The 25,939-nt window shown below is 28.8% G+C and overlaps 1 protein-coding gene across 1 annotated transcript; it reads right to left on the bottom strand.

The window, feature by feature from the left end:
* Positions 1-10,889: 10,889 nt before the first annotated feature.
* Positions 10,890-25,715, bottom strand: LOC100203213 (calmodulin). Its single transcript, XM_065809805.1, has 5 exons — positions 25,561-25,715; positions 25,458-25,485; positions 25,164-25,307; positions 11,684-11,932; positions 10,890-11,214 (listed from the first exon to the last, which is right to left on the bottom strand). Exons 1-5 carry the CDS (start codon positions 25,561-25,563, stop codon positions 11,114-11,116), a joined length of 525 nt encoding a protein of 174 aa, XP_065665877.1. The 5' UTR covers positions 25,564-25,715; the 3' UTR covers positions 10,890-11,113.
* Between the last annotated feature and the right edge of the window lie 224 nt (positions 25,716-25,939).

Genomic DNA, 25,939 nt, shown 5'->3' with positions numbered 1-25,939 from the left:
TGTAGCTTCTTTAAGTGGTGCCAAAATCTCTACTGCTCCCTCGATTGATTTCCACTGTGATGCACTGATGGTCTTTGAAGATAAAATATCTTCCTTTGCACATAAGCTGATAATTGCACTCTTTAGATGTAGGACAGAAGCCATGCAATCCAGTTCACTATTCCATCTTGTGTCAACAGATTGGCGTAACTGTCTAAAATTGATTCCTTGAGCGTTTGGTTCTGATTCAAGCAACTCAGCTGCAACTGTTGACTGGTGAGTTAAAGAAGCCAAGTCTTAGCATGTTTGCAACGCATCATCCATTCCAGCAGTCATTCCAAATGAGTCTCGAACTGCACATTGCAAAATATGATTGTTGCACAAGTATTGGTCAAGGCGCTTTGACAATTTGACTGCAGGTTTCATGTTTCTTGCCTGGTCGTTCACGCAGTACATTGGCAAATCAGCAGGCGAATTTAGTTCTTCTAAAAAAGAATCCAGCTTTCCTTCAATTAAGATACCTGTGTGTCGGCCTGGGAACTGTTGGACATGGGGTGTCCAGTGATGTAGTCTCCAATTTTTGTCAATGGCATGAAAAGTCCAAGAGATGTAGCTGTCCTGAGCTCTAGAAGTCCAAAGGTCAGAAGTAAATGCAGCACTTTTTAGATTTGGCGTAATCTCCGTTATTATGCTCTTCATTCCAGCTTAAACTTCTCTTGACCGAATTGAAAGCTTTCTTGAATATGTTGTTCTGTGATGAAGGCTCAGTTTAGGGTTTGCAATGTCAAACAATTTCTTGAAAACTCTTCCTTCGACTGCTGAAAAGGATGCAGATCAGTGCAAAAGTAATCCAGCATTGCAGTGTCAAACTGTTTTTGAATGGAATTGTGTTTGTCATATTTGGACTTTGTTTCAAGCATTTCGACCATGGTTCGTTGTTTCTTCTTAGGAGGAGGAAGAAGAGAGTCGTCAGTTTTTTCAGAATACTCAACGTAATCTTGGCTGTGTTTTTTTTCGAGGTGACGATGAAGTCCGCTTGTGTTTCCATCTTTTGTTTTCAAAGACTTTTTGCACGCCTTGCATTCAGCACCGTCACTTGTTTTTTGAAAATATCTCCAGATTTTGTTTTTTCTTGGTGACATTTTTGATCGTTGAAATGAGGCAAGAATATTTCTTTTCAATATGAACAATATGTGTCAAGTTGAATTCCACTGGTAAACTAAAGAAATTAAGTCGAAAGTGCACCATTTTATACAAAAAGTTTTTGTATTTAAAATCTAATTAAAAATATTTAAAATCTAATTAAAATTTTTTAATTAAATTTTTTTTTTAAATCTAATTAAAAAATTTAATTAAAAATTTAATTTGTTTTTGTCAAAAACAAATTAAATTTTTAATTAGATTTATTAAAATCACGGAGTCAAAATATTAATTAATTAAAAAAACAGTTTATTAAGCATTTTGTAAATTATAATAACTTTTAATTTGGAAAATAATATAATATTTAAGTCTCGTTCTACTTCTCGCAAGAATTTTCTATTTCTCGTTTCTCACGAGTAGTCCCATTTCTCACGAGAAACGAGAACGAGACGAGATCTCGCTCATGGTTAATAAAAATATATTTGAAAAAACAAAAAGGAACTCAAAAAAGCTTTATTATGCAAAGCTATTAAGTATAGCCACCGGAATCACTAAAAAAACATGGAGTGTAGTTAAAGAAATAATAGGAAAAAGTAATTATGCGAGAAGCATTCTGCCAAAAAAATAACAATTGATAAAAACACAATTTATGATAAATCAATTATTGCTGAAAAACTAAACAGCTTCTTTACTAATGCTGGTCCGAATTTGGCATTAAAAATTCCTATGAATTCAACACCATTTGAATCTTATTTAAAAAATTACGACAAAGTTTTGGATGAACCTAATTTAAAACTACTTGAATTGCAAACCGCCTTTTTTTACCTTAAAACTATCAAAAGTGCTGGATTTGATATAATAGAACCCTCGTTATTTTACATATTTAATCTTTCATTTAAAACAGGTATCGTCCCTGAAAAGTTAAAAATTGCACGAATCACGCTGATATTTAAGTCCGGAGATGACTTAAATATCTCTAATTATAGGCATATATCTATTTTACCTTGTTTTTCAAAATTACTTGAGAGAATAATGTACAATAGGCTTTTTAATCACTTATCAGAAAACGACATGCTGTATTCAAAACAATTTGGTTTCAAAAAAAAAAAATTCAATGGAACATGCAGTGCTTGATCTAGTCAATTAAATATCAAGTGCATTCAGTAGTAACTACTTTACCTTTGGAATTTTCATTGATCTGTCAAAAGCTTTTGATACCGTTAATCATAATATACTAATAAAAAAACTTGAACACTATGGAGTAAAAACTAACAATTTACTTTGGTTCAAAAGTTATTTGACCGATAGAAAACAATTTATAGTGTATGAACAAAAACAAACATTACCGACTGCTGTAACTTGTGGGGTTCCCCAGGGCTCTATTTTAGGACCACTGTCGTTCCTAATGTGCATTAATGATTTAGATTTAGCAACAGACCTATTAAATTGTGTTCTTTTTGCAGATGACTCCAACCTTTTTTATTTCCATAGAGATATTAATACACTATTTGAAACAACAAACGAACAATTATTGAAAGTTAATGAGTGGTTTAAAAGTAATAAACTTTCTCCAAATGTGGATAAAACTAAATTTATTTTGTTCCACAAAGTGAATAAATCAAAAAATGTTCTCATCAAATTGCCTAATCTAATAATCAATAACACTAACATTAAAAGAGAAAACTCAGTAAACTTTCTAGGCGTAATCTTAGATGAACATTTACGTAGGAGTTTACGTATAAAAAGTATTGAAAATAAAATATCAAAAAATTTAGCAACTATGTATAGGGTTGAACCATTTTTAAACAGCAGTTCTTTAAAAAGTTTATATTTCTCTTTTATTCATTGTTATTTAATTTATTGCAATATTGCATGGGCAAGTACAAATCATACAAAATTAAAAAAATTGTACTGTAAACAAAAACACGCGTGCAGAATAATTTTTGGAGCTAATAGAACTCTACTTTGTGAGCCTCTTCTGCGTATACTTGAAGCATTAAATATATATAAAATCAACTTACACCAAGTTTTAATGTTCATGTATAAAACAAATTTAGGATTATCTCCTAAAATATTTCAATCCTATTTTGACAAAATAGTTCATAAATTTCCAACAAAATTTTCAAATAACAACTTTATTGTCCCAAAATATAATTCAAAACTAAATTCATATTCAGTTCTTTATCGTGGACCTTAGTTTTGGAAAATATTTCCCAAAATTGTAAATACACATAAAACTAGTATAAGATTATATTGTCAATAATAAAGAGAAGAAATTTAAAATTCTCAGTAAGACAGATTTTTATTATTTTATATCAAGTTAGTTTAATTAAAATTTATTTTCTTTAGTCGATCAAGAGAGAGCTAATAAAAGTATTAGTTACATTAGTTAAGTGAATTTATTTTTAAAAAGTTAAGTAGATATTTTAACGTCTATACATTTAAGTGCTTTTATTGTTTAGACACAGAATTGAAGACTGAATTAAGTCAGTGTTTTTGCTATTTGATATTTATTAATAGGAATTTGTTTATTTGTACTGTAATTGGAATTTTAAAACTTAAAGTACTTAAGCTTTATTTTATTTTTTCTTTTAGGAGAGTTGGAAAAAAAACTAAGTATGAATTATATAATTAGTATAGTTGAATAAATGAGGCATTTATATCTGTACCCCAAAAGTCCAAGGTCAGTTGTCACATTTTAGAAATTGCCCAGGAGAGAGGAAATAGTATAATAATTAGTCTTTATTGGCTTATTCTTGATGGTTATATCTATGTTAATTTTTTTCGTGTTTTATTTAATTTGTCTTGAGGCACATGAAATATAATTTTGACAAAAATAAAAAATAAAAAGTTATAAAAAAATTGAAAAGTCATTTCTGGATAACAGACGTTTTTCCTTTGAACATTGTGGGGACACCAGACCCTTTATATTGATCTAACTTTGTTTCACATTGTCGTAGGACAAGTCTTTATACCTCTGGAGATACCGAAAAAACAAAAAAGGTCTCATACATAACTCATTTCCACAAAAAACTGGACAACCGACCTTTGTCTTCTAAGGTACAGATATTAAGATTTAAAGTTTAGTTTATTTTATAGTTTTGGTTTAGTTTATAGTTAATTTTAGTTTACTTTTTGTTAGTTTTAGCTTCAGTTATCTTTTTTCTTACTTGAGACAACTTTTTTTTTTTTTTTTTTTATTTTCGTCATTTTACACATTTTACAATGTTATCTATAAATTTAAAAATATATTTATAATTACAAGCTGACTGGGGCAAGTAGAAGTCAAAATGACTTATCATCAAGCCCCTATGTGAAATACAAAAAAATATAATAAAATTTTACATCTTCCAATATTATATAAAAGAGTGAAATTAATAAGTTTAAAAAAAAAAAAAAATTTGGTTAGAAATTTTTAGAAGGTTAGAAAAGAACTTAAAGTTAAAAAAAAAGAACTTAAAGTTAAAAAAAGAAGAAATTTAAGATAAAGTTAAAATATAAAACAACAAATAAAAAATTACAAATCTGTACATATTCGTATACATATTAAAGACAATAAACAAAAAAAACCAACAAAAAATTTAATTCGCTTTATATGCATATACATATTCGATACAATATTAAAATTAAATAAAGCACATAAAAAATTAAAAATACAAAATTATTTCAATTTTTTAAAAAAAAATGAGAAAATGTACGTAATGTTTAAATTTAGTAAGTGTTTTTTTATAGTTCTTTTAAATGTAGCAATAGATTGTAATTTTTTCATATTTTCGTCAAGAACCGAATTCCACAAGCGTGGTCCCCGGCATATAGTCGAAAAGTCAGATTTTTTGAGTGATGTTAGTGGGATGTAGTAATTACTCATTGAATGTCTTGTTTCATATTTATGATAAAACTTTTAAAAAAATATTTTGGAATCATTTCATTTTGAAGTTTAAACATAAATAACAAGTTATGATATATATTTAGTTTGTATACATTTAGAGCATTTATTTCCTTGAGTAACGGCTCGGCACTTTTGTATTTACTTGCGCCCAAAACTAATCTACTTGCTTGCTTTTGTCTTGTATGAATAATTTTTAGGAAAGATAAATGTATGTTTGCCCAGGCAATATTACAATAGTTAATATGACTATGCATAAATGAAAAGTATAAATTTTTAAACATAAATTATTTAAAAGATGTTTTGTCTTGTTCATAATCCCCAGGGTCTTTGAAACTTTGTTCTCGACTAGCTTTATTTGGCTTTTCCAATTTAAATTCTCATCGAAAATTATTCCTAGTATTTTCATTGAAAAAACTCTTTTTATTTTAATATTGTTAATTGTTAGTTCAGGTAATTTGAGTGGAAGGTTCTCGGATTTAGATGACTTTGCAAACAAAATATATTTCGTTTTTTCAATATTTAATGAAAGTTTATTTGCTTCAAACCACTCATTAAGATATATTAGTTCTGCGTTTACAATATAAAAAATATTTTTTAAATTTGAGTCAGAAAAGAAAACATTTGTGTCATCAGCAAAAATAATATAATTAAGTATTTTTGAAGACAAATAAATATCATTAATATAAATTAAAAACAGCAGGGGTCCAAGTATTGATCCTTGGGAAACTCAGCAATTTATTGATTCAAATGGGGGAACATGTTAAGTCATATGGTACTCCTTGTTTACGATTTTGTAAATAACATTGCAGCCACTTTAAATTGGAGTGAACTACTCCATAATTGTGTAGTTTATAAATAAGAATATTGTGGTTGACAGTATCAAATGCTTTTGATAGATCTAGAAAAATTCCGAGTGTGTAACTGTCGTTACCAAAACCATTTAAAATTTGGTTGGCAAGATCAATTACTGCATGTTCTGCACTTTATGGAGGAAATGAGGGGAATAGGTATAAAAAATTGTAATTATATATTTATTTATATGTAAATATTATTTTATTAATTATTCTAAGGTACATTTTTTGTCTTTAGCGTCTGGTAAAAGAATAACTGATAGTGCTGTGTTTTAAATTTTATATATTTTTTATGGAGAAATATGTGCAATAGGTGAAAGAATTATTTAATATAAATATGACATTTTTAAACTGTTCGCATTTTACTTATTTTACTAATTTTTAAAAAAATTAAATTTTTCACAAATTTAACCCTTTTTTAATTTACTCTTTTTTTTTTTTTTAACAAATATTTTTAACACCTCTTCATCCTGTGAAAACATTTTGATTAAAATTGCAAATATTTTTAATTTTTATCCTTCTATTTTAGAGTCTTTAACATTTGAGCAATATCAAAGATATCGCTCCCAACACCCAGGGCCTCTCTCGGAGAGGCCCTTCAATAAGCGGCGAAGTAATGGCGGTATGGATGAGCCATCCTTTAAATGGAGGGCTCATCCATACCGGGGTGTTGGGAGACACCGAAAAAAAACAGCAACCAAAAGGTTGTAATTGTCTTCTATCAGTGAAGATATTTATAACTTTTTTGTTGCCGCTTTTTCTTCGGTGATTTTTTTTTTAATTTTTTAATCATTTTTTGTTAATTTGTAAATTTTTTTATAATATATTGTTGTATATTTGGTTTGTTTTTGTCGTTATTAATTATAATTTTATTTGTTTTTTACCAAATAAACTTAAATATAGTTAAATTGATTCATTACCAAATCATCGTAATATGATGCTACATTCTATTGTTAAAAATAATTAATAGGTAGTTTAATTTATTGAAAACACTGTTTTTAAAATTTACTAGTCAAAACAATATATTTAGCTATATAAATGCAATTTATTTATATCTTAATTTGATTTTTTATCTTTAATGTTTTTAGTTTGGCTCCTTAAAGCATTTGTTTTTTTGCTTTTTAATTAAAATATTTTAAATCTATTGTAATGTCTTTTAAATTAAACATTACTTAAAAATTTACTAAAAGCCAACATAAAATAACGTCATAAAACGACACCGACAAGCTGCATCATGACAGCAGTTTAAGTATGACAACAGGTTACCGAAATGCTGGTAAATTGTTTTCCAGTTGTTTTTTTTACTTTTTTTTAATTTTATGTCTACTTATCTGTTACAACTTTTATATTAGGTTTGTCATATAACGCATTAATGCAATATAAAAGATCAAAGTTTACATATTTTTTTAAATTTGTTATTCACATGTTTGATTGTAAATTAACTTTTTTTTTTTGTTTGAAATGTATTTGAACTCAATTGCTTAGTTATTTATAATAAATTTATTTAGTTGTGTGAATTTAACGTTTTAAAGACAATTTTCTTTTTTAAAAAAACATGTATCAAGGGGATACCAAAAAATTAATAATTCATGTATAATTTACGTTCACTTTATATTAATCTTATTAATTAAAGTTCATGTTATAAAAAATATAACAAGAATTTAGTTGGTATTTTCGTCAATTTAAAGCATGATGAAGTGTTATTTTTTTGTGTCAGTAACTAAAAACGTATTGTGTTCAACTCAGTAATGTAGAGGAAAATGGTTCTGCCTTACACTGATATCACCTGTCAGTTGTAAATAACTAAAATAACGTTAAATAATTGGTAAATTATTTTACCTCCACGTACTTTTTTATTTTAATTTTACAGATGGTTTAATTTTTTAATTTAAAGGCGTTTTTCTAAAAGGGTATTAGTTAAGGTTTCGCAACTTTAAATTGTGGAAAACAGCCACTATAAATTATAACCATGAGCGAGATCTCGTCTCGTTCTCGTTTCTCGTGAGAAATGGGACTACTCGTGAGAAACGAGAAATAGAAAATTCTTGCGAGAAGTAGAACGAGACTTAAATATTATATTATTTTCCAAATTAAAAGTTATTATAATTTACAAAATGCTTAATAAACTGTTTTTTTAATTAATTAATATTTTGACTCCGTGATTTTAATAAATCTAATTAAAAATTTAATTTGTTTTTGACAAAAACAAATTAAATTTTTAATTAAATTTTTTAATTAGATTTAAAAAAAAAATTTAATTAAAAAATTTTAATTAGATTTTAAATATTTTTAATTAGATTTTAAATACAAAAACTTTTTGTATAAAATGGTGCACTTTCGACTTAATTTCTTTAGTTTACCAGTGGAATTCAACTTGACACATATTGTTCATATTGAAAAGAAATATTCTTGCCTCATTTCAACGATCAAAAATGTCACCAAGAAAAAACAAAATCTGGAGATATTTTCAAAAAACAAGTGACGGTGCTGAATGCAAGGCGTGCAAAAAGTCTTTGAAAACAAAAGATGGAAACACAAGCGGACTTCATCGTCACCTCGAAAAAAAACACAGCCAAGATTACGTTGAGTATTCTGAAAAAACTGACGACTCTCTTCTTCCTCCTCCTAAGAAGAAACAACGAACCATGGTCGAAATGCTTGAAACAAAGTCCAAATATGACAAACACAATTCCATTCAAAAACAGTTTGACACTGCAATGCTGGATTACTTTTGCACTGATCTGCATCCTTTTCAGCAGTCGAAGGAAGAGTTTTCAAGAAATTGTTTGACATTGCAAACCCTAAACTGAGCCTTCATCACAGAACAACATATTCAAGAAAGCTTTCAATTCGGTCAAGAGAAGTTTAAGCTGGAATGAAGAGCATAATAACGGAGATTACGCCAAATCTAAAAAGTGCTGCATTTACTTCTGACCTTTGGACTTCTAGAGCTCAGGACAGCTACATCTCTTGGACTTTTCATGCCATTGACGAAAATTGGAGACTACATCACTGGACACCCCATGTCCAACAGTTCCCAGGCCGACACACAGGTATCTTAATTGAAGGAAAGCTGGATTCTTTTTTAGAAGAACTAAATTCGCCTGCTGATTTGCCAATGTACTGCGTGAACGACCAGGCAAGAAACATGAAACCTGCAGTCAAATTGTCAAAGCGCCTTGACCAATACTTGTGCAACAATCATATTTTGCAATGTGCAGTTCGAGACTCATTTGGAATGACTGCTGGAATGGATGATGCGTTGCAAACATGCTAAGACTTGGCTTCTTTAACTCACCAGTCAACAGTTGCAGCTGAGTTGCTTGAATCAGAACCAAACGCTCAAGGAATCAATTTTAGACAGTTACGCCAATCTGTTGACACAAGATGGAATAGTGAACTGGATTGCATGGCTTCTGTCCTACATCTAAAGAGTGCAATTATCAGCTTATGTGCAAAGGAAGATATTTTATCTTCAAAGACCATCAGTGCATCACAGTGGAAATCAATCGAGGGAGCAGTAGAGATTTTGGCACCACTTAAAGAAGCTACAGAAACGTGGTCGGCTGAGTCTATTCCAACAATCAATTTTGTCCATGACAAAATTGATCAATTTATTGAGACGGATGGAAAAAATGGTTACGGTGTCTTGTATGCAAAAAACTTGAAAAGCTGCATTGAGAAAAGATTTTCTCTTTGTCACACTGGAAACTTATTGAGTGCTGCAGCAAACTACTTAAATCCTGCTTTAAAGGGACTTCACTTGAAGCTCTTCAAAAAATTTCAAACAACAAAAGAATGGTTAGCCTCACAAGTTAAGGATAATGTTGAGTGCCAACCTGTTGCCAGAGTCCTTTCAGCAGATTTGTCCCCTAATTCAAAACTGAAGCGCAAGTTAAATGTCAGACTTAAAACACAAGAGCCAACATCTGAACTGAATCCTATTTTGAGCGAAATGTGCCAGTATGAATATCTCCCTGATGCCAAAAAAGACTTTCCGATTCTTGATTGGTGGAAATTGCATTCAAATACATTGCTAAAACTCTTTTCATTAGCTAGACAAATTTTAGCTATTCCAGCAAGTTCAACTAAATTAGAGAGAGTTTTTAGCTCAAGTTGAAATGTCGTCCGATCATCCAGACACAACTTACACCCAGAAAAAGTAGAACAAATCATCTTACTCAGAGAAAACATTGTCTTGTTGGAAAAGTTTGGCAAAAAAATTCTGAATTAATATTTGAAAAAGTTGTTTACATTTGTCACAAATAGACACAAATGTCATTTGTGTCTATTTGTCAAAATGTTTATTTATCAAAATCATTTTTTTTTTTCTTTTACTTGGATTTTAATAAATTTGTTTTCAACAATTGTTAAATTTCTCGTCTCGTCTCGTTCTCGGTCTCACGAGAAGTACTAAATTCTCGTCTCGGTCTCGTCTCGGTTTGAAAAAACCTAGTCTCGCTCATGGGTAATAAATTAAGTAACAGACCGACCGTAACCCGTATTACAGGTTGCTTTCTGCTAGTTTCTATGAAGTACACTAGTTATTTATGTTATTTTTATGGTGTATATTAATTTATTTACTTTTTATTTTTAAATCTTAGTTTAAATTTTTAAGTTTTAACCAAATGATAATATCTTATTTATTTTTTGTTATTCACATGATCTTACTTTTTCCTTAAATTTTTCTTTAAAAGACAGCGAATTGTTATTTATTTTACTTTTATATATTTTTTAATAAACTTTTTAAACGTTTGTTAACTATAGAAATTTAAATATTGCGGTTTTTGTAAATACGTGAGAATGGGGCTCGGTGATAAGGCTAAATAAGTCTTCTTCTTGCCCCGCCAATATTTATTTTTATTTATGTGCTTCGAAACTGTATATACTATTAAACGGCAAAAAAAAAAATATCATCTGATATTCAATTAATTAAAAAATTAAATGAAACTTTTAAACAAATAATTGAATTAATTATATGAAAACAAAGAAAATCAAAAGTAGATTGCCGTTAAAAATAAAAGCTATTAGTAAGAAATTAAATTTCTTCGTTATTATTTATATTATATAATATATCATACATTTCTTTTAAATGTAATAAAACATTAAAATATTATTTACATCAGCCATCAAAATAAAAAATCATTTTCGATATTAATATAGAACATAATTTTTGTTATTAGAAACTTTTTAAATAATTATCAAAGAAATTAAATTACTCAAATAAAACTAATAAATTGTCACAAACGTTGAATTACTTAAACCAAATTAAATCTAAGAAATTCTGCAAGTGATCATTGTTCATAATCGCTTCTTTAGGTAAATTGATTTCGGGTCGTGCTAATTTCTTGAATTCTAAACCAAAGTTTATAATTTAAAAAAGTTTATAAAAAAAAACAAAGAAAATTACTTCTATTCAGTTAATAATTTTATTGAATATTTAAAAAATGTAAAAAAATAAAAAAAATTTTTGCTATTGAAAGTTACGTAATTCTTAAAATACTAATAAAATCGTTGTTTTAGCGATAAAATCTTTTTAAAGCTTAAAAAAACTCCCATTATAGAATATCTGTTTGTTTCCTAGAAACTTAATTTGTTTATACGTTATTTTGTATGAAATAATAATTCTTTAGTTGATATATTATAGTATATCTGATAAAACATTCAGAGTTTAAATTGAATACTTTTTGATGCAACTATTTCGAGTGTAACAAAAGATAAACGTAAAATACACCACACATTAGACATAACATTTTAGCAGAGTAAAACCCCAAACCTACCCTTGCAAAAAAAAATTAAATAGATAAAAATAAATAACAGCTACCATTAAAATCAATTTTCCTGTTGGTGTTCAAGTTCTTTGTTTTTACCAAATCTTCTATATCTTTCGAGGTAACGGTGTTATCATCAAGTCTGTTAAGAACGTAGAAAAGTTCTATAGCAGAAATAAAACCTTCATCTTCAGTATCAAAAGTTCTAAACGCCTCTACCAGATCATTATCACTCCATGCCATTTGATCTCCTTGTGACGTCATTAAAGAAACAAACTCACTGAAGTCTATCTTGCCATTTCCTTAATAAAAACATTTTTCTTTTTAATTTTTTTTTAGTGTTAACTATTTTGCTTTATTTTATTTATGCAGTTGTTTCAACTTTTATTCTTTACGCGTATTGAGGTCATTTGTCGAATACATTATTTAGATTAGATGCAGTTATAGTAAATTCATCGACTTAGGGATTTGATTATGACAGGTGGTCTATTAGTTTAAAGAAAAAGTAAGATGATAAAAAAATAAATTAATAAAGTATGCAGTATATTTAATAAATGCATGATATATAATGTTTATAAAATAAATATAAAACTCATAAGGAAAAACAAAAAGTAAGAAACTAAAGTTAAAAAAATAAGAAAGAGTTTACTTTCGGTTCACAATAATTCAATTTCTCCGTAAATAACATGGTAACAGGAGTAGGTAGATACGAGAATATAAAAAGCGCGGGTGTGTGTAAGGGTGTGTGAAAGGGAAGAAAAAAAATTAAATATGGGAGGAAATAAAATGAGACATTTGGGAATTAGTTTATTAATTGAACTAATAAAGCAGAGTAAAAATTTTTGATTATAGAAAATTTTGAAATTTTCTCACATCCTACTCAAAACTACAGTTGTTCTCTAAAGATAATTTATTGATTTTTTATTCTTTAAGATTAATATAAGATTTTTTATTCTTTAAGTTTTTATCTACCAAGTATTATTTTGCCCCAATATACGGGGAAAAACAAATAGAATCTTCAAATATTTTACTAAAACAACGTATTTCTTTTTTATTTGTTTTTTTTTTTCTCTTAAAGTTTGTAAATGTGGTACAAAATACAAAAACATTTCAACATCCCCCCTCCCCCACCAAAATTTCCTGGATCTGTCACTGAAGCTAGGATTTGAAAGAAGATCACAAGATCTTGTTGGCAGAACCTTATAAAGTACAAACAAGGAAAAATAAAGACGAAGTATAACATATTAAAAAATTAAGTAAAAATTAAAATAAAAAAAGTAGTAAAATATAAGCTAAATAACAATTTTCAAAATATTAACTGAGTAAAATATTATCAAGTGAAAAAACACATTTTTTTAGATTGAGCTTGAAAAGGTAAAAGCTAGTTGGTAAATCAAAGCTCTGCAAAAAATTATTCCATAGGTGGGGTCCACGAGAAGCAATGTAAAATGATTAAATTTTGTGTGACAAAACGGCTTATTTAAAAAATTTATGTTCCTCATATCGTATTAGTTGTTAGGTTTGAGTCTGAAAGTATTATTGAAAATAGTTTGTTGGTAAAAATTGCTTTTTTGCATTCAAATGGAATAGGTTCCATCTAGTTTTAATAATATATAAAAGCTGGCTTTATATATTATTAAAACTAGATGTTACATTTAAACCAGTTTTATATATGTTTTAATTCTGTGTTCGTCTTTCGAATCAATGTCGCCATCGAATCTTTATTCATAGTAGTAAAGAGTTCATAAGTACTACAGCTTGAGAGAAATAGATTGGTATAATTTGCGTATATGATACTTATAAGGTTAAAAGCTTTATTCAAATCATTTATGTATATTAAGATAAGTAGAGGATTGAACCCTGAGGGAAACTGAAGATTGAACCCTAAGGAGCACTGAAGATTGAACCTTGATGAACACCGCATATCAAGATGATTGTTTTGATAACTGTTGTTACTATTACCGTCGTCGTTACTAATTACAAATTAGTAACGACGAATTTTCTTTTTGTTTAGAAGCTTCTAAACCATTTTAAAGCAGTACCTTTAATTCCATAATACTTAAGTTTTAAAAGTGAAATATAATGGTGTACTGTGTCGAAAGCTTTTGATAGGTCAATGGAGATACCTAACAAGTAATGTGATTTTTCAAAAGATTTTGAGATTTCATGCACTAACTGGATTATTGCATGCTCTGTTGAGTTGCCTTTTTTAAAGCCAAGTTGTTTGTTGTATAGTTATTTTTGTTGAGATGTTTGTATATTTTATTATACATTATTCTTTTTAAAATTTTTGAAAATACCGAAAGAACAGAGGTGAGACAATAGTTGCTAATATTTGATCTGTTACCTTCTTTAAAGATAGGAGTAACTTTAGCAGCTTTTAATTGCTCTGGATATATTCCTCGATTAATAGAAGCTTTAAAAACTCTAAAAAGAACATTTTTAATATATCGAAACAATCTATAGTTACGTTTCCATTAATTTCATCTGCTCCTGTTGCTTTATTTCTTTTCACAGAAATCAAAGCTGTTTCAAATTCCTCATGATCATGAATTCTGAGGTTAACTCATCATAGCAAATGCAATTATCCATAGGTACGAGGAAATCATTAAAGGAAGCCGTCGTATTTGGAATCTCATTTGATAAGGAAAGACCTATCCCAATAAAAAATTTATTTAATTTATAGGACTCATGGTTCATATAATATGTTCTCAACTTTAATCATCTGCGGCAGAAAACTTAGGCTTAATTTTTTCCAGTAATTTCTTTCATAATTTGCCATGTCAGTGGCAGTGTCATTGTCAATGTCATGTCTTGTCAATGTTATGTCATGTCAATGTCATGTCATGTCATATCAATGTCATGTCAATGTCATATCAATGTCATGTCTTGTCAATGTTATGTCATGTCAATGTCATGTCATGTCATATCAATGTCATGTCAATGTCATGTCAATGTCATGTCAATGTCATGTCAATGTCATGTCAATGTCATGTCAATGTCATGTCAATGTCATGTCAATGTCATGTCAATGTCATGTCAATGTCATGTCAATGTCATGTCAATGTCATGTCAATGTCATGTCAATGTCATGTCAATGTCATGTCATGTCAATGTCATGTCAATGTCATGTCAATGTCATGTCAATGTCATGTCAATGTCATGTCAATGTCATGTCAATGTCATGTCAATGTCATGTCAATGTCATGTCAATGTCATGTCATGTCAATGTCATGTCAATGTCATGTCAATGTCATGTCAATGTCATGTCAATGTCATGTCAATGTCATGTCATGTCAATGTCATGTCAATGTCATGTCAATGTCATTCCAATGGCATTTCAGTCGTTTTTAAATTTATTAATTAGTTCTGATTAGTAATTCTTTTTAAGTTTTTACGTATTTTATCAAATAGATATTTGTAGTTTTTATATATTTTCTCGCTAACAGGTGCTTTTGTTTTTAGATTTTTAAATTATAACTTCTGTTTAATTTTTGGCGATTTTTTAATCCCTTTGTAATCCAGGGACTTTTTGAGCTTTTGATTACTTTTATTATTATTTCAACAATTGGAAAATTAGCGTCGTAAACAGAAAACAATGTTTTATAAAACGTTACGTATATGTTATTTGCATTGTCATTAAAATCAATATGATTCCAATTGAATAAAGATTTTTAAATAGTTCAATTTTTTTTGGTTTAAAAATACGTTTTCTTACAACTGTTGGGGTGTTCATATTTTTTCTAAATTTGAATTTATAATCAGGAATATAGGAAAATGATTGGATATATCAGTTTTTAAGATACCTTTTTAAATATCTTTATTAAAAATGTCTGTAATAATGATATTATCTATATGGGTAGACGAGTTTATTGTTACCCTAGAGGGGCGATTAATTAAAGGTACAGATCCTGTTTCAAAAATAGTGCTATAAAAATTTTTAACTTTATGGTCATCGTCATAAAGAAAACAATTCAATAATAACAGCTTAAAATAATGCTTTTTGTTTTTTCGAGTAAAAGTTCAAATGTTAAAACTTCTTTATCGCCATTGGAGACGCTTAAATTATTTCTCATATTATAAAAGATATTTTTATGAACATAAATTAGAAGCCCTCCTACCCATTCCACCCAAATACCAAAGTCAATGCAATTTTCAGAAAAACCATTCAACTGAGCGTGCAATTATTAAAATAGTCAACCTGATGGTTTAGCAAAAACAAAAACAAATTACTTGGGGAGTATTTACTAATTTAACTAAAGCATTCTACAAAAATGGCTATAACATTTTCTTAAATGAAATAAAGCAACACGGTATAAATAATACAATCTTTTACAAGGTTAAAGGTTTTTTTTTGTGTAAACTCAAAACTTAATTATGTTCATATATAAGTCAATCGAGAATGTTGTGCAAAAAATCGCGGTGATTGGAGCCTGGGAACAAAAATGCCATAAAAAGTTTGATTTCCCTACCCCTAACGTAAAGACAAAGAGTAAATAAAGTATAGGTTTTAGCATACTATACTAAATATAATTTTATCGTTCAAATGTTATGACCATGCAAAAGTTCCGCCCTCCCCAAAATGAGGCAATTGTAAATTTTATATGGTCATAACTTTTGAAAACTAAAGAATTTTGAAATAAAATTGAAAACCTGTCGATAAATTTACGCTTTATAAACTCGTTGCTCTCACACTAAGGTTATGGGAAGTTTTAGGGGCATTTTGTTTCCAGGCCCCAATTAACGCAATTTTTTGCAAAACACATTTTCATTTGACGAAAGTATGAACATACTTAGGTTTGCAGTTTATACATTGCCTGAAGGTGTCATATCTGAAACATCAAAAAGTTTTGCCTACGCTACTGATAATAGTAACCCATAACAGATGTGTTTCCTTATTTATTGTAATAAATAATAACAATAAATAATAAAAATAATTAATGATTAGTACATTTTGTTTTAGAATTGGATATACCGACCATAATTAAATGAGTTTTCAAAAATCTGAAGCTGAGTGTATATTAGTTAAACAACTTTGAATTAGAACAGAAGCTGTTTAATAGAATATACCTTTTGTCACGTACTTCATGAAATCAGACTCAAAGTATATTACCTGCAGAAACTTTTATAATAACACTTTTATAAAACACTGTAACCAGTGAACTGTTAAAAAAAAAATAAAAAAAAAATAAACTATAGTCAGTGAACTGAAATAGTAAAATGATAATTTTTTTTAGTGCTAATGAAATTATCAGAGATACAACAATCGAGGTCGATGTGTTTTGAAGTCGAAGTCGAAGCTTCGAAGTCGCTAAAAGTCGTGTTTGAACGTGTTTTGAAATCGTTAAAAGTTGTATAGAATTTAATTAAACGGTTTTCAAAATCGTATTACTTCGAATAAAATATATTTTCGCGGTTTTCAAAATCGTAAAAAGTTGTATAAAATTTAATTTGACGGTTTTCAAAATCGTATTAGTTCAAATATAGTATATTTTCGCGGTTTTCAAAATCGTTAAAAGTTGCGTAAATTCGAAAATGGCGTGCTTTAAAAGCTATCTATGAAGCTATCTATGTTCAGGTTCAAAGACACCGATATAAAGTAAAGTGAAGTGATAACTGGTTTGGTATATGCTAGCAATCTCTGTTCTTCTAAGTTCTAATTTCTTAGTAATAAAAATTTGAAGTATACACTACAGTAACATTACAGAAATAAAAAATATACAAAAGATATGCTAAAACCATTGCATTTATTTAATAATCATTTTAGATTTCAAAAATCCAATTTCTTAAACATGCGAAAAAATTATTTGCATATTATCAATTATCTAATCTAAAATAATCCTAGCATGCTACCCTAGTAAAGAATATTTGGTTGTCCGCTTCCAGTCTTTCATTCTCATTTTTTTGTGCTAGTTCCTGGCCTTGGAAGCCCAAATGATGTCTGTCTTGCCTTTCCAGTTCAAACAACAACAACAACAACAACAACAACAACAACAACAACAACAACAACAACAACAACAACAACAACAACAACAACAAGATATTTATTTTCCTCAAAATTTACTATATAATTACAATAATATATTATTGATAATAATAATAATAATAAAAATAATAATAATAATAATAATAAAAATAATAATAATAACAATAATAACAATAAAAATAATAATAATAATAATAACAACAACAAGAATATCTATAATATTACAATAATAAAATCAAAATATAAAAATAAAATATAACTATAAAAATACTGGAGATTTCATTTTTAATGAGGCGGTATCATCATTATCATTCTAGTCTGAGTCATCATCATCATCATCATTTTGATCTCTGTCTGGAACAGGTCTAGCTGCCATTTGCTCTTCCATGGAGCAGTATTCCCAAACAGGTGTAAAGGAGTTTAACAAATCGAAGTTCTCGTTGATGAAGACCAACTTCTCAGTGGTTTTTGAACACAACCTGCATCTCTTTTCGTGGACCACCTGTCCAGCTTCACTAAAGGCCCGCTCATTTGAGGCACTTGAGGCTGGCAGGCAATAATACACTAGTGCTAGTCCTGCTAAGATGGCCATCTCTCTGCGATATGTCCTCCACCAGTTAAGGATATCAACCTTCGAATCTATCACAGTTGTTTCTCTGAATTTTGTCCACTCAACGGTAATCGGAGGACCCTCAGCTGTAGTATTTGTCTGCCTGAATTGACTGGACACAGTCTAAAAGGAATGAAAGGAAGTTAAACGTTTTAGTAAACTTCGTATAACTTTGCTTACTTTAGTCTCAAATTGTTAAAATTCAAATAATTTTTAAAAAGTTTGTTCAACTTTGAACCGCCCCCCTCCTCTCCCCGTATGACATCGTATCTTCAAATCAAAATTTTTATGACTGTTCGATTGCATTAAGCTTAGTAGAAGTATATTCAACTAGTTTTAAAGAAATTAATTTTATATTATACTTAATAGTTATTACCTGCTGCCTTCCAGAATTTAGTCTCATCATCATCTTCAAGAAGCTCATGGGTGATCTTATCTGAGATATTGATTGTACCTTGCTGGTTTGACATACAGTCTGCTGTTGTAGGATGACTGGCTTTCAAATTGTCAAAAATCTCATCCCTTACACCATAAGCGTGCAGTTGTTGGCCTTTCAAGAAGGGGTGTAGCAGGCAGCCTACAGCATAAGGCACGATGTCACATCCTTCTCTTGGGAATCGTTTCTCGAGATCTACAATGAGCTCAACCATGAAAGGACCTACTCCAGTGACATTTTCTAATTTCTTTGACCCTCAGAGAAGCACAATTATCCATAAGATGAACAATGGCTGTCAGTGCTCTATCCATTGTAATTTTCTTATCACTCGACATCGACTCAGAGATGATTCGGCATGTGGTCTGGAGTGGCAGAATGGTTGCAACTAGCTGAAGTTGTTCATCCGTAGGAATAGGTGTGGTCCATTCCCTTTTGTCAGCCCGGAAAGCACACAGTACACTTCGTAGATGGTTGATGTCTTGGAGTATCATCTGGACAGATTTCCATCTGGTAGCACAAGGAGCAGTGATCTTTCTGTAGGGTACTGAAACAAAAACTAAAATAAAAATTTGCAAAAAACTTCGCATAAAACCGTGAACTCTAACAAAACTTTGTTTAAAATTAAAAAATATTTGTAAAAATTTGACATTAAGTTGTAAAACTTTGTATTTGTATCTACTTAAAAAGTTAAAAATATTACCATTCATCTTGAGGCACTTCTTTTTCAACATCCCTTCTGCAAGAGGAGAGTGATGGATTCGGGTGAAGATTGTCCTGCATGTATCAATAGCAGCCTTGATATCATGCTGCTTGCTGACAGTCCTTTTCAGGGCCACGTTAAGCATGTGGTCAATTTTGTTAACATTGAATTAACTTTGGATACCATTGTTTATATCAATAAAAAATCATATAAAATTGACATGAAGTCGTATAACTTCGCTACAACGCATCGTAACATCAATTATTTAAAAAACTTACCAACTGTTTCCAATTTATATTCTGCCTCTTCAACTTTGTCCTCCTTGGCAGCCTCTGCCTCGTCTCGTATCTTTTGATTCTGACACATTTCGATGTACTCACCCTTATGGTTGGATCGCAGGTGACCACTTAGGGTAAATGTTGACCCAGAATTTATTTTTAGGTCCTTCTTGCAGATATTGCACACACCATAGGCCTCATCTCCCCTGTATTCCTTCAGGAAGTATTGCCAAACCAGCAAACGATGGGTCTTTGGCAGTACTTCCTGAAGTTGGGTTTAAATCGTTTTAAATAACATACACAAAGTTATAAGGTTTTCAAATTCCTTAATTATAATGTAAACAAATTCATACGATTTTCATAACCGTAAAATTTTGATTTACAACTTTTTTGCGGCTTCAAACATCGTTTTAACTAAGTTTTAACAACTTTTAAAGGTTTTCAAAGTCAATTAAAATTAAAGTTACGACTTTTTACGGCTTTCAACATCGTTTTAATTAAGTTTTAACGACTTTTAAAGGTTTTCAAAGTCAATTAAAAGCTAAAGCTACAACTTTTTACGGCTTTTATAACCGTTTAATTAACTTTTTTTCGAAGTTTAACGGAAGTTTAACTTCGCCTAAATGAAGGCTTTCAAAGTCGAACAAAAAATATACAATTTTGAAAACCGTAACTCGATTGTTTTATCTTTAGAAATTATATCTGTAGTTTTTAATCAAATGTAAAATATCACATACCAGATAAATTATATGATTTTTAAATGAGCTGATACTGATTTATCTGACCCATAAAAATTGAGCAATTTTGAATAAGCTGATACATTTGTTGGATGGTTATCAACAATCAATGTTTGAATGTTAAAACCAGCAGACTTAAATGTATTTAAACTGTCTTTTATTTCATATTTAAGAAATTCATTTAGACCAACAATTATAAACACAATTACTCCTTGGTATAGATTATCAACAGTATCATGCCCAATTACTTTGTTACCAGTCTACCTCTTTGCTATTCATAAGATGACTGTAAATACAATTCATAAAAAATCATCGCTTATTTTATCCTCATTTAGGTATAGTTTTAATGATTTTATTGAATTCCATCAAAAACTAATATTCATAATAGCGACTTTGATGGTAAAAAAAATTGTTCTAAAAGAATCAAACTAGAGATAATTAACACCTTTACATAAGCGACGTAATGATTGTGAAGAATATAGAGGATAATCTTTAGATTTATAAAAAATTAGTTTTGACAATTAATTAACTAAACAATGTTGTTGTACATAGAAAACCAAAGATTATCTAAAAATTTGTGAATTGGTCATCTTTTAATTTTTGATATTCGAAGATTGTCAAAGCTGTATTTCAATGTTTTTTTTATCGAATTTGTTGTCGAAGTAGCTGGTGAAGTAGTTGGTAAAAACGAAATGGAAAAACATTCAAACAAAAGTTTGATACTCTGCTATTAAATATATATTTCAAGTTTTTTTTTAAATCTGACGTTTTTTGAATGATTAATGCTTTATCAGTATTACTTGATGATAAGGGTGGCCTGGTACCCATTGATTATAAAAGCTGGTAAGTCATGAGCAATTAAACAACCTATAGATTCACCTGATCTTGTTGTCACTAGACAACATGTTGTCACTAGACCTGATCTTGTAAATTACGAAATAAGATACTTTAAAAATTCCAATAATAACTTTTTTGTACATTGTAAGAATTTGCAGATGACACCAAATTCTTACAATGGTTCAACCATCAATTTTTATATATTGTTTTCAGTTTTAGGCTTTCTTTTTTTAAAAAAAATTCGTTAGCCTTATGTATAAGATTTCAAACAGACATTTGCAGGAACCAAAAGAAAAAATTTGAACATTTGAATCTTAATTTTGTGATTCTTGTAAAATAATTTGTATCAAGTATTGTGTTGTGTTGGTTGCGCTCTGTGTATATTATTTTACATTAAAGCCATGTGCTTTTTTTTTTTTATCGAATCACATGACTTTAAGTTGTTTTTATAATAGAAATCAATAGTTATTATAAATTTTTTTTAGGTGAAAATAATTTTTTTACAATTTTTTTTATTCAAATCTTTACAGTCTAAAGTAACATAGTAGTTGTTCCTTGCACATTTTTATGCGTTTTTTTTCTTAAATGCAGACAGATTTTTTGGCTAACAAGACGGTTATCGTGCGTTACTTAGGGCGGCAGTATAGAGTAATAATCTATTAATTAGTCATTGTCATTTCTTTAACTACATTTAAAAATTGGACATATTTATTATTATTATAACGGAAAACTTTTTCTCAATGAAAAGTTTACTCTAGATGACAAGCAGAGGGGGTTACTCTAGATGACAAGCAGAGGGGGGTAGTTAATTTACGCTACTCTTAGCAACAGATTTCTTATTTTTAGGGTCGGCAGACTAAAGTACACATAAGTCTTCATTTTGCACTATGTTCAATATCTTTTTTTTCTTTATTACTTAGACAACCGAAATTTTTAAGCTTTTTCATTCATTTTTTTCGTTTTATAACAAAAACGTTTGATTCAGTCATTTAATGACGTTTTCATCGGATAATTGGCTTTTCTTTCATTATTCAGTCACTACAGAATGAATTAGGTTTTCTTTGTATAACTATTTTGGTAATTCATTTTATTTTAATACATGCTTTCAAGGTTGTACTCGTTGACCCCCTAGAAAATATAATAAGAGATTTAAATAATTTATTTATAAAAATTACTTTTTACAACTTTAGTTTTTATTCTTTTCTGTGAAGAAACTTTTTAACATGTGAAGATCTTCTGCGAATGATTTTGTGAACAAACACGTTTGTTTGACTCGTCTTGTACAGTTCAATTTTGTAAATGATTATTACAAAATCAATTATGATATTAAAGATCTTTCAATGAAAAAATTAATTTTTCTATTGCAAATGTTGTTTCTAAATGACGGGATGAATATTTGAAATAACTAAAGTGCTAATTATGAAAGACTGTTTTTTGTTGTTGTTTTTTTTTAAGTTAAAAAAAAATCTCCTGGGAATAACAGAACACATAAACTGTCGATCAAAGCTGTAGTGCAAGAATTTGTTTTTTTAAACCAGTTTGATTTTGACTGGAAATAAATAAAAAAAATAGCATTGTGTTTTAGGAATCTTTTGTTTGATTGATGAATTATTGAGTCAGAAAACTGTAAAATATTTAAATCTGTAACCACAAACTTTATGAGTGTGAACTATTATTTTCATGTATTTTTACAACTGTATAATATTTGCAATTTTTAACAAAGTAAAGCGATTCTACTATAAACTATCTATCCATCAGAATTCTACTATCCAAAGACATTTTTAATATAATAAAGAGTATCAAAATATTTTTAAGATAAAAAAAAAAGAGTTATTAGTACTAAAAACAAAAATAAAGAATAATATTATTTTTATTGTAAAAATCGAATCGCAAATAATGAAAAAAAGTTAAAATAATAAGAATAATATATAATAATCAAAAGAATAAAATAAAAATAACTTATATCTGAGTATAAAAACCAAGATTTACTTTAAAGAATCGGAAAAGTTTTTTTTAGCTTCAAGAGTTTTTTTAATTTTGAAAAGCTGTGGAGACCACCAAAATGTGAAAAACGGATAAGAGTGAACAAGCTGGACAAGTTTTGTTCATTTTTTCTGTTTAATTCGTCGAGATAGTGATTGACTGGCAAAAATGTCTGATTTGGTACTTCTCAAATGCGACAACGGTGAAAAAATATTTTGTAACAGTTGAAGATCATTTTGTATGAAAGTTAACCATGAAAACAGTAGTAATAATAACTAGAAAAATACCCGCGCATTACCGCGGGAAGAATTACCCGACATTTTAATTTTTTCTTTTTTGTAATATAGCTACTACATAGCCTGCAACATAGATACTACATAGCCGGCTACATAGCTTATACATAGCCCGCTACATAAATGCTACATAACCCTAGTCTGATACATTGATACTATATAGCTACATTTAAGTTATGTAAATTAAAATATTATTTGCGTTTTTTTAAAATATTTATTGCGGGAAAATTTGTCCGACGTTTTATATTGCTTTTAATTATTTTTTATTCTTTTTTAAGACATAACTGCTACATAACCCGCTTTTTGGCTACTATATAGCCAGGTACATAGCTTTTAAATAGCGCGATACGTAGGTATAGTTACCCGTGGGCAACGTATTCGTTGCCAACATCGATGAGAATGGCAGCGTGAAACTTTCTTATTGCAGGTTAATGAGCGGTGCTACGACTAAAGACCGTTAGTTTTTCTTGGAGGACCTTTAAATCCACACACACAAAAAAAAGTTCATACATTTACATTTTTTCTTTGTTATGTTTTCTATTGTATCTATTATGAAAAACAGCCTAATGATGTTGCACTCATTGTATGTTAAGAACAGTTTTATGATGTAGTACCCATTGTATGTATGTATGTAAATAAGAGTAAACTTATTTATATTTGAACTTTTATTTCTTAAATAATTTTAATATTGGACGCTTACAAATAGGTGAAAAATAAACATATCTTTAAATAAATAACACAACATAGTAAACAGTTAGAGCAAGATATAATGTATAATAATACATCATAAAATAATAATACATAATAATAATACATAATAATATAAACAGTTAAAGCAAGCAAGTTACAAGAACAAGCAGTAATCAATTACATTTATATTAAAATAAACAGTTAAAACATTCAGGTTAGAACAAGCGGCAATCAAGGAGCAAAAGCAAATTATAAGTAAACATTTTTGTTCTTTATAATAGATGTCTCATTAAAAAACGTCGCGTCAATTTATTAGTCGAGTCTGAAAAATAAGTCTACAAAAATATATAAATATATTATTTATATGTTGTTTTTACTTGATTTCGAAAATTGATTTTTTAAATTAAAAGTTTAATCTAAATTAAGTTTGGGCTATATTTTTTTATTTATGTAATTTTTTGATAGATAAAAATTCAGATTTCAATTTTTATTTTTAAAACTCTGTTAAAATTCATTTGGTACTTTAGTTAACCTAGTCAGAAGCGTAACTGGGTTTTTCACGCCTCTGGTAATTTATATTTGGTGCCCCAGACAAATTGAAAAATTTCATCTTCAAAACTTATTCAGTTGTTAGAAAATAATATATGAATTTTATTAATTTTATTTATGACAATAAATTAACGACAATAATTATAATTATTTATAACAATAAATTAATTATTACAATAAATTAATAATATCTGTCGTTGTCAGTCATAAATACCTAATCTGTCGTTGACAGTCATAAAACATGAAAATTAAAAATTAAAAAACTGGAACAACACTAATTTCATATTTACTATTTAATAAATTATGATTTAAAAAAAAAAACTTATCAGAGATTTAGCGGCGCTTTTAGCGACTGCTTCAATGCCTAACCGTTATTACGACACCGTCATTTAGCATTTAATACCTCTATGAATGTTTCAAAGAATAAGTCTTACCATCAAAATCAACTTCATTAATGATCCTGCAAATCTCTTTTTCAGTAGGATTCAATCCTAGCGAGCGTAAAACAGTGACGAGCTCCGAAGATGTTATAAAGCCATTGTTATCTTTGTCAAACGCTGTAAATGCATCTCTAAATTCTAAATAAATAACTTGTTCCTTTAAAAGTATTTTTGTAAGAATAACAGGAAAAAAGTCAATATTCAAGTGAACAATAAATACTGTGGTTCTCCCCTTCTATTAAAAGGTTAAAAAACTTTTTCAAACAAAATTAAAATAAAAATGCAAACCTTTAATCTGCTCTTCCGAAAGTTTATCCTAGTAAGACGAATAAATAAATAAAGTTTAATACACACTCCGTTTTTCCATCTATTTTTTAAGGCTTGATCTTACCATGATTTTATTAATACTTCGGTTCTTCTTTTGATACTTCAATCCTCTTGAGATGTTTCCTCTCTCAATTATTTCAGCGTTTTTGAAAAGCTTTTTTTATAAACAAAAATTAGTTAAAACTTATTTACGAAGAAATACGTTATAAATGATTAATGTATAAGGATAAACTATATAATAATTAAATTATAGTCGCCTTGCGCGCACACACACGCACACATATAAAAAGATTTCCAATCCATCCCACGAATCTTTTTCATCTCATGAAACTAATTAAATTATTCCGTATTAGATTTCCATTAGGTTTCTCATTAATAGTTGATTTAAAAATGTTGTGCGTTCATTATAAGACAATCTCGGAATCCTTTAAATTATTAAACTG

This window comes from Hydra vulgaris, chromosome 11 (assembly GCF_038396675.1).
Source record: "Hydra vulgaris chromosome 11, alternate assembly HydraT2T_AEP".
NCBI classification, from domain to species: Eukaryota; Metazoa; Cnidaria; class Hydrozoa; order Anthoathecata; family Hydridae; genus Hydra; species Hydra vulgaris.
This window is presented reverse-complemented; position numbering and strand designations above follow the sequence as displayed.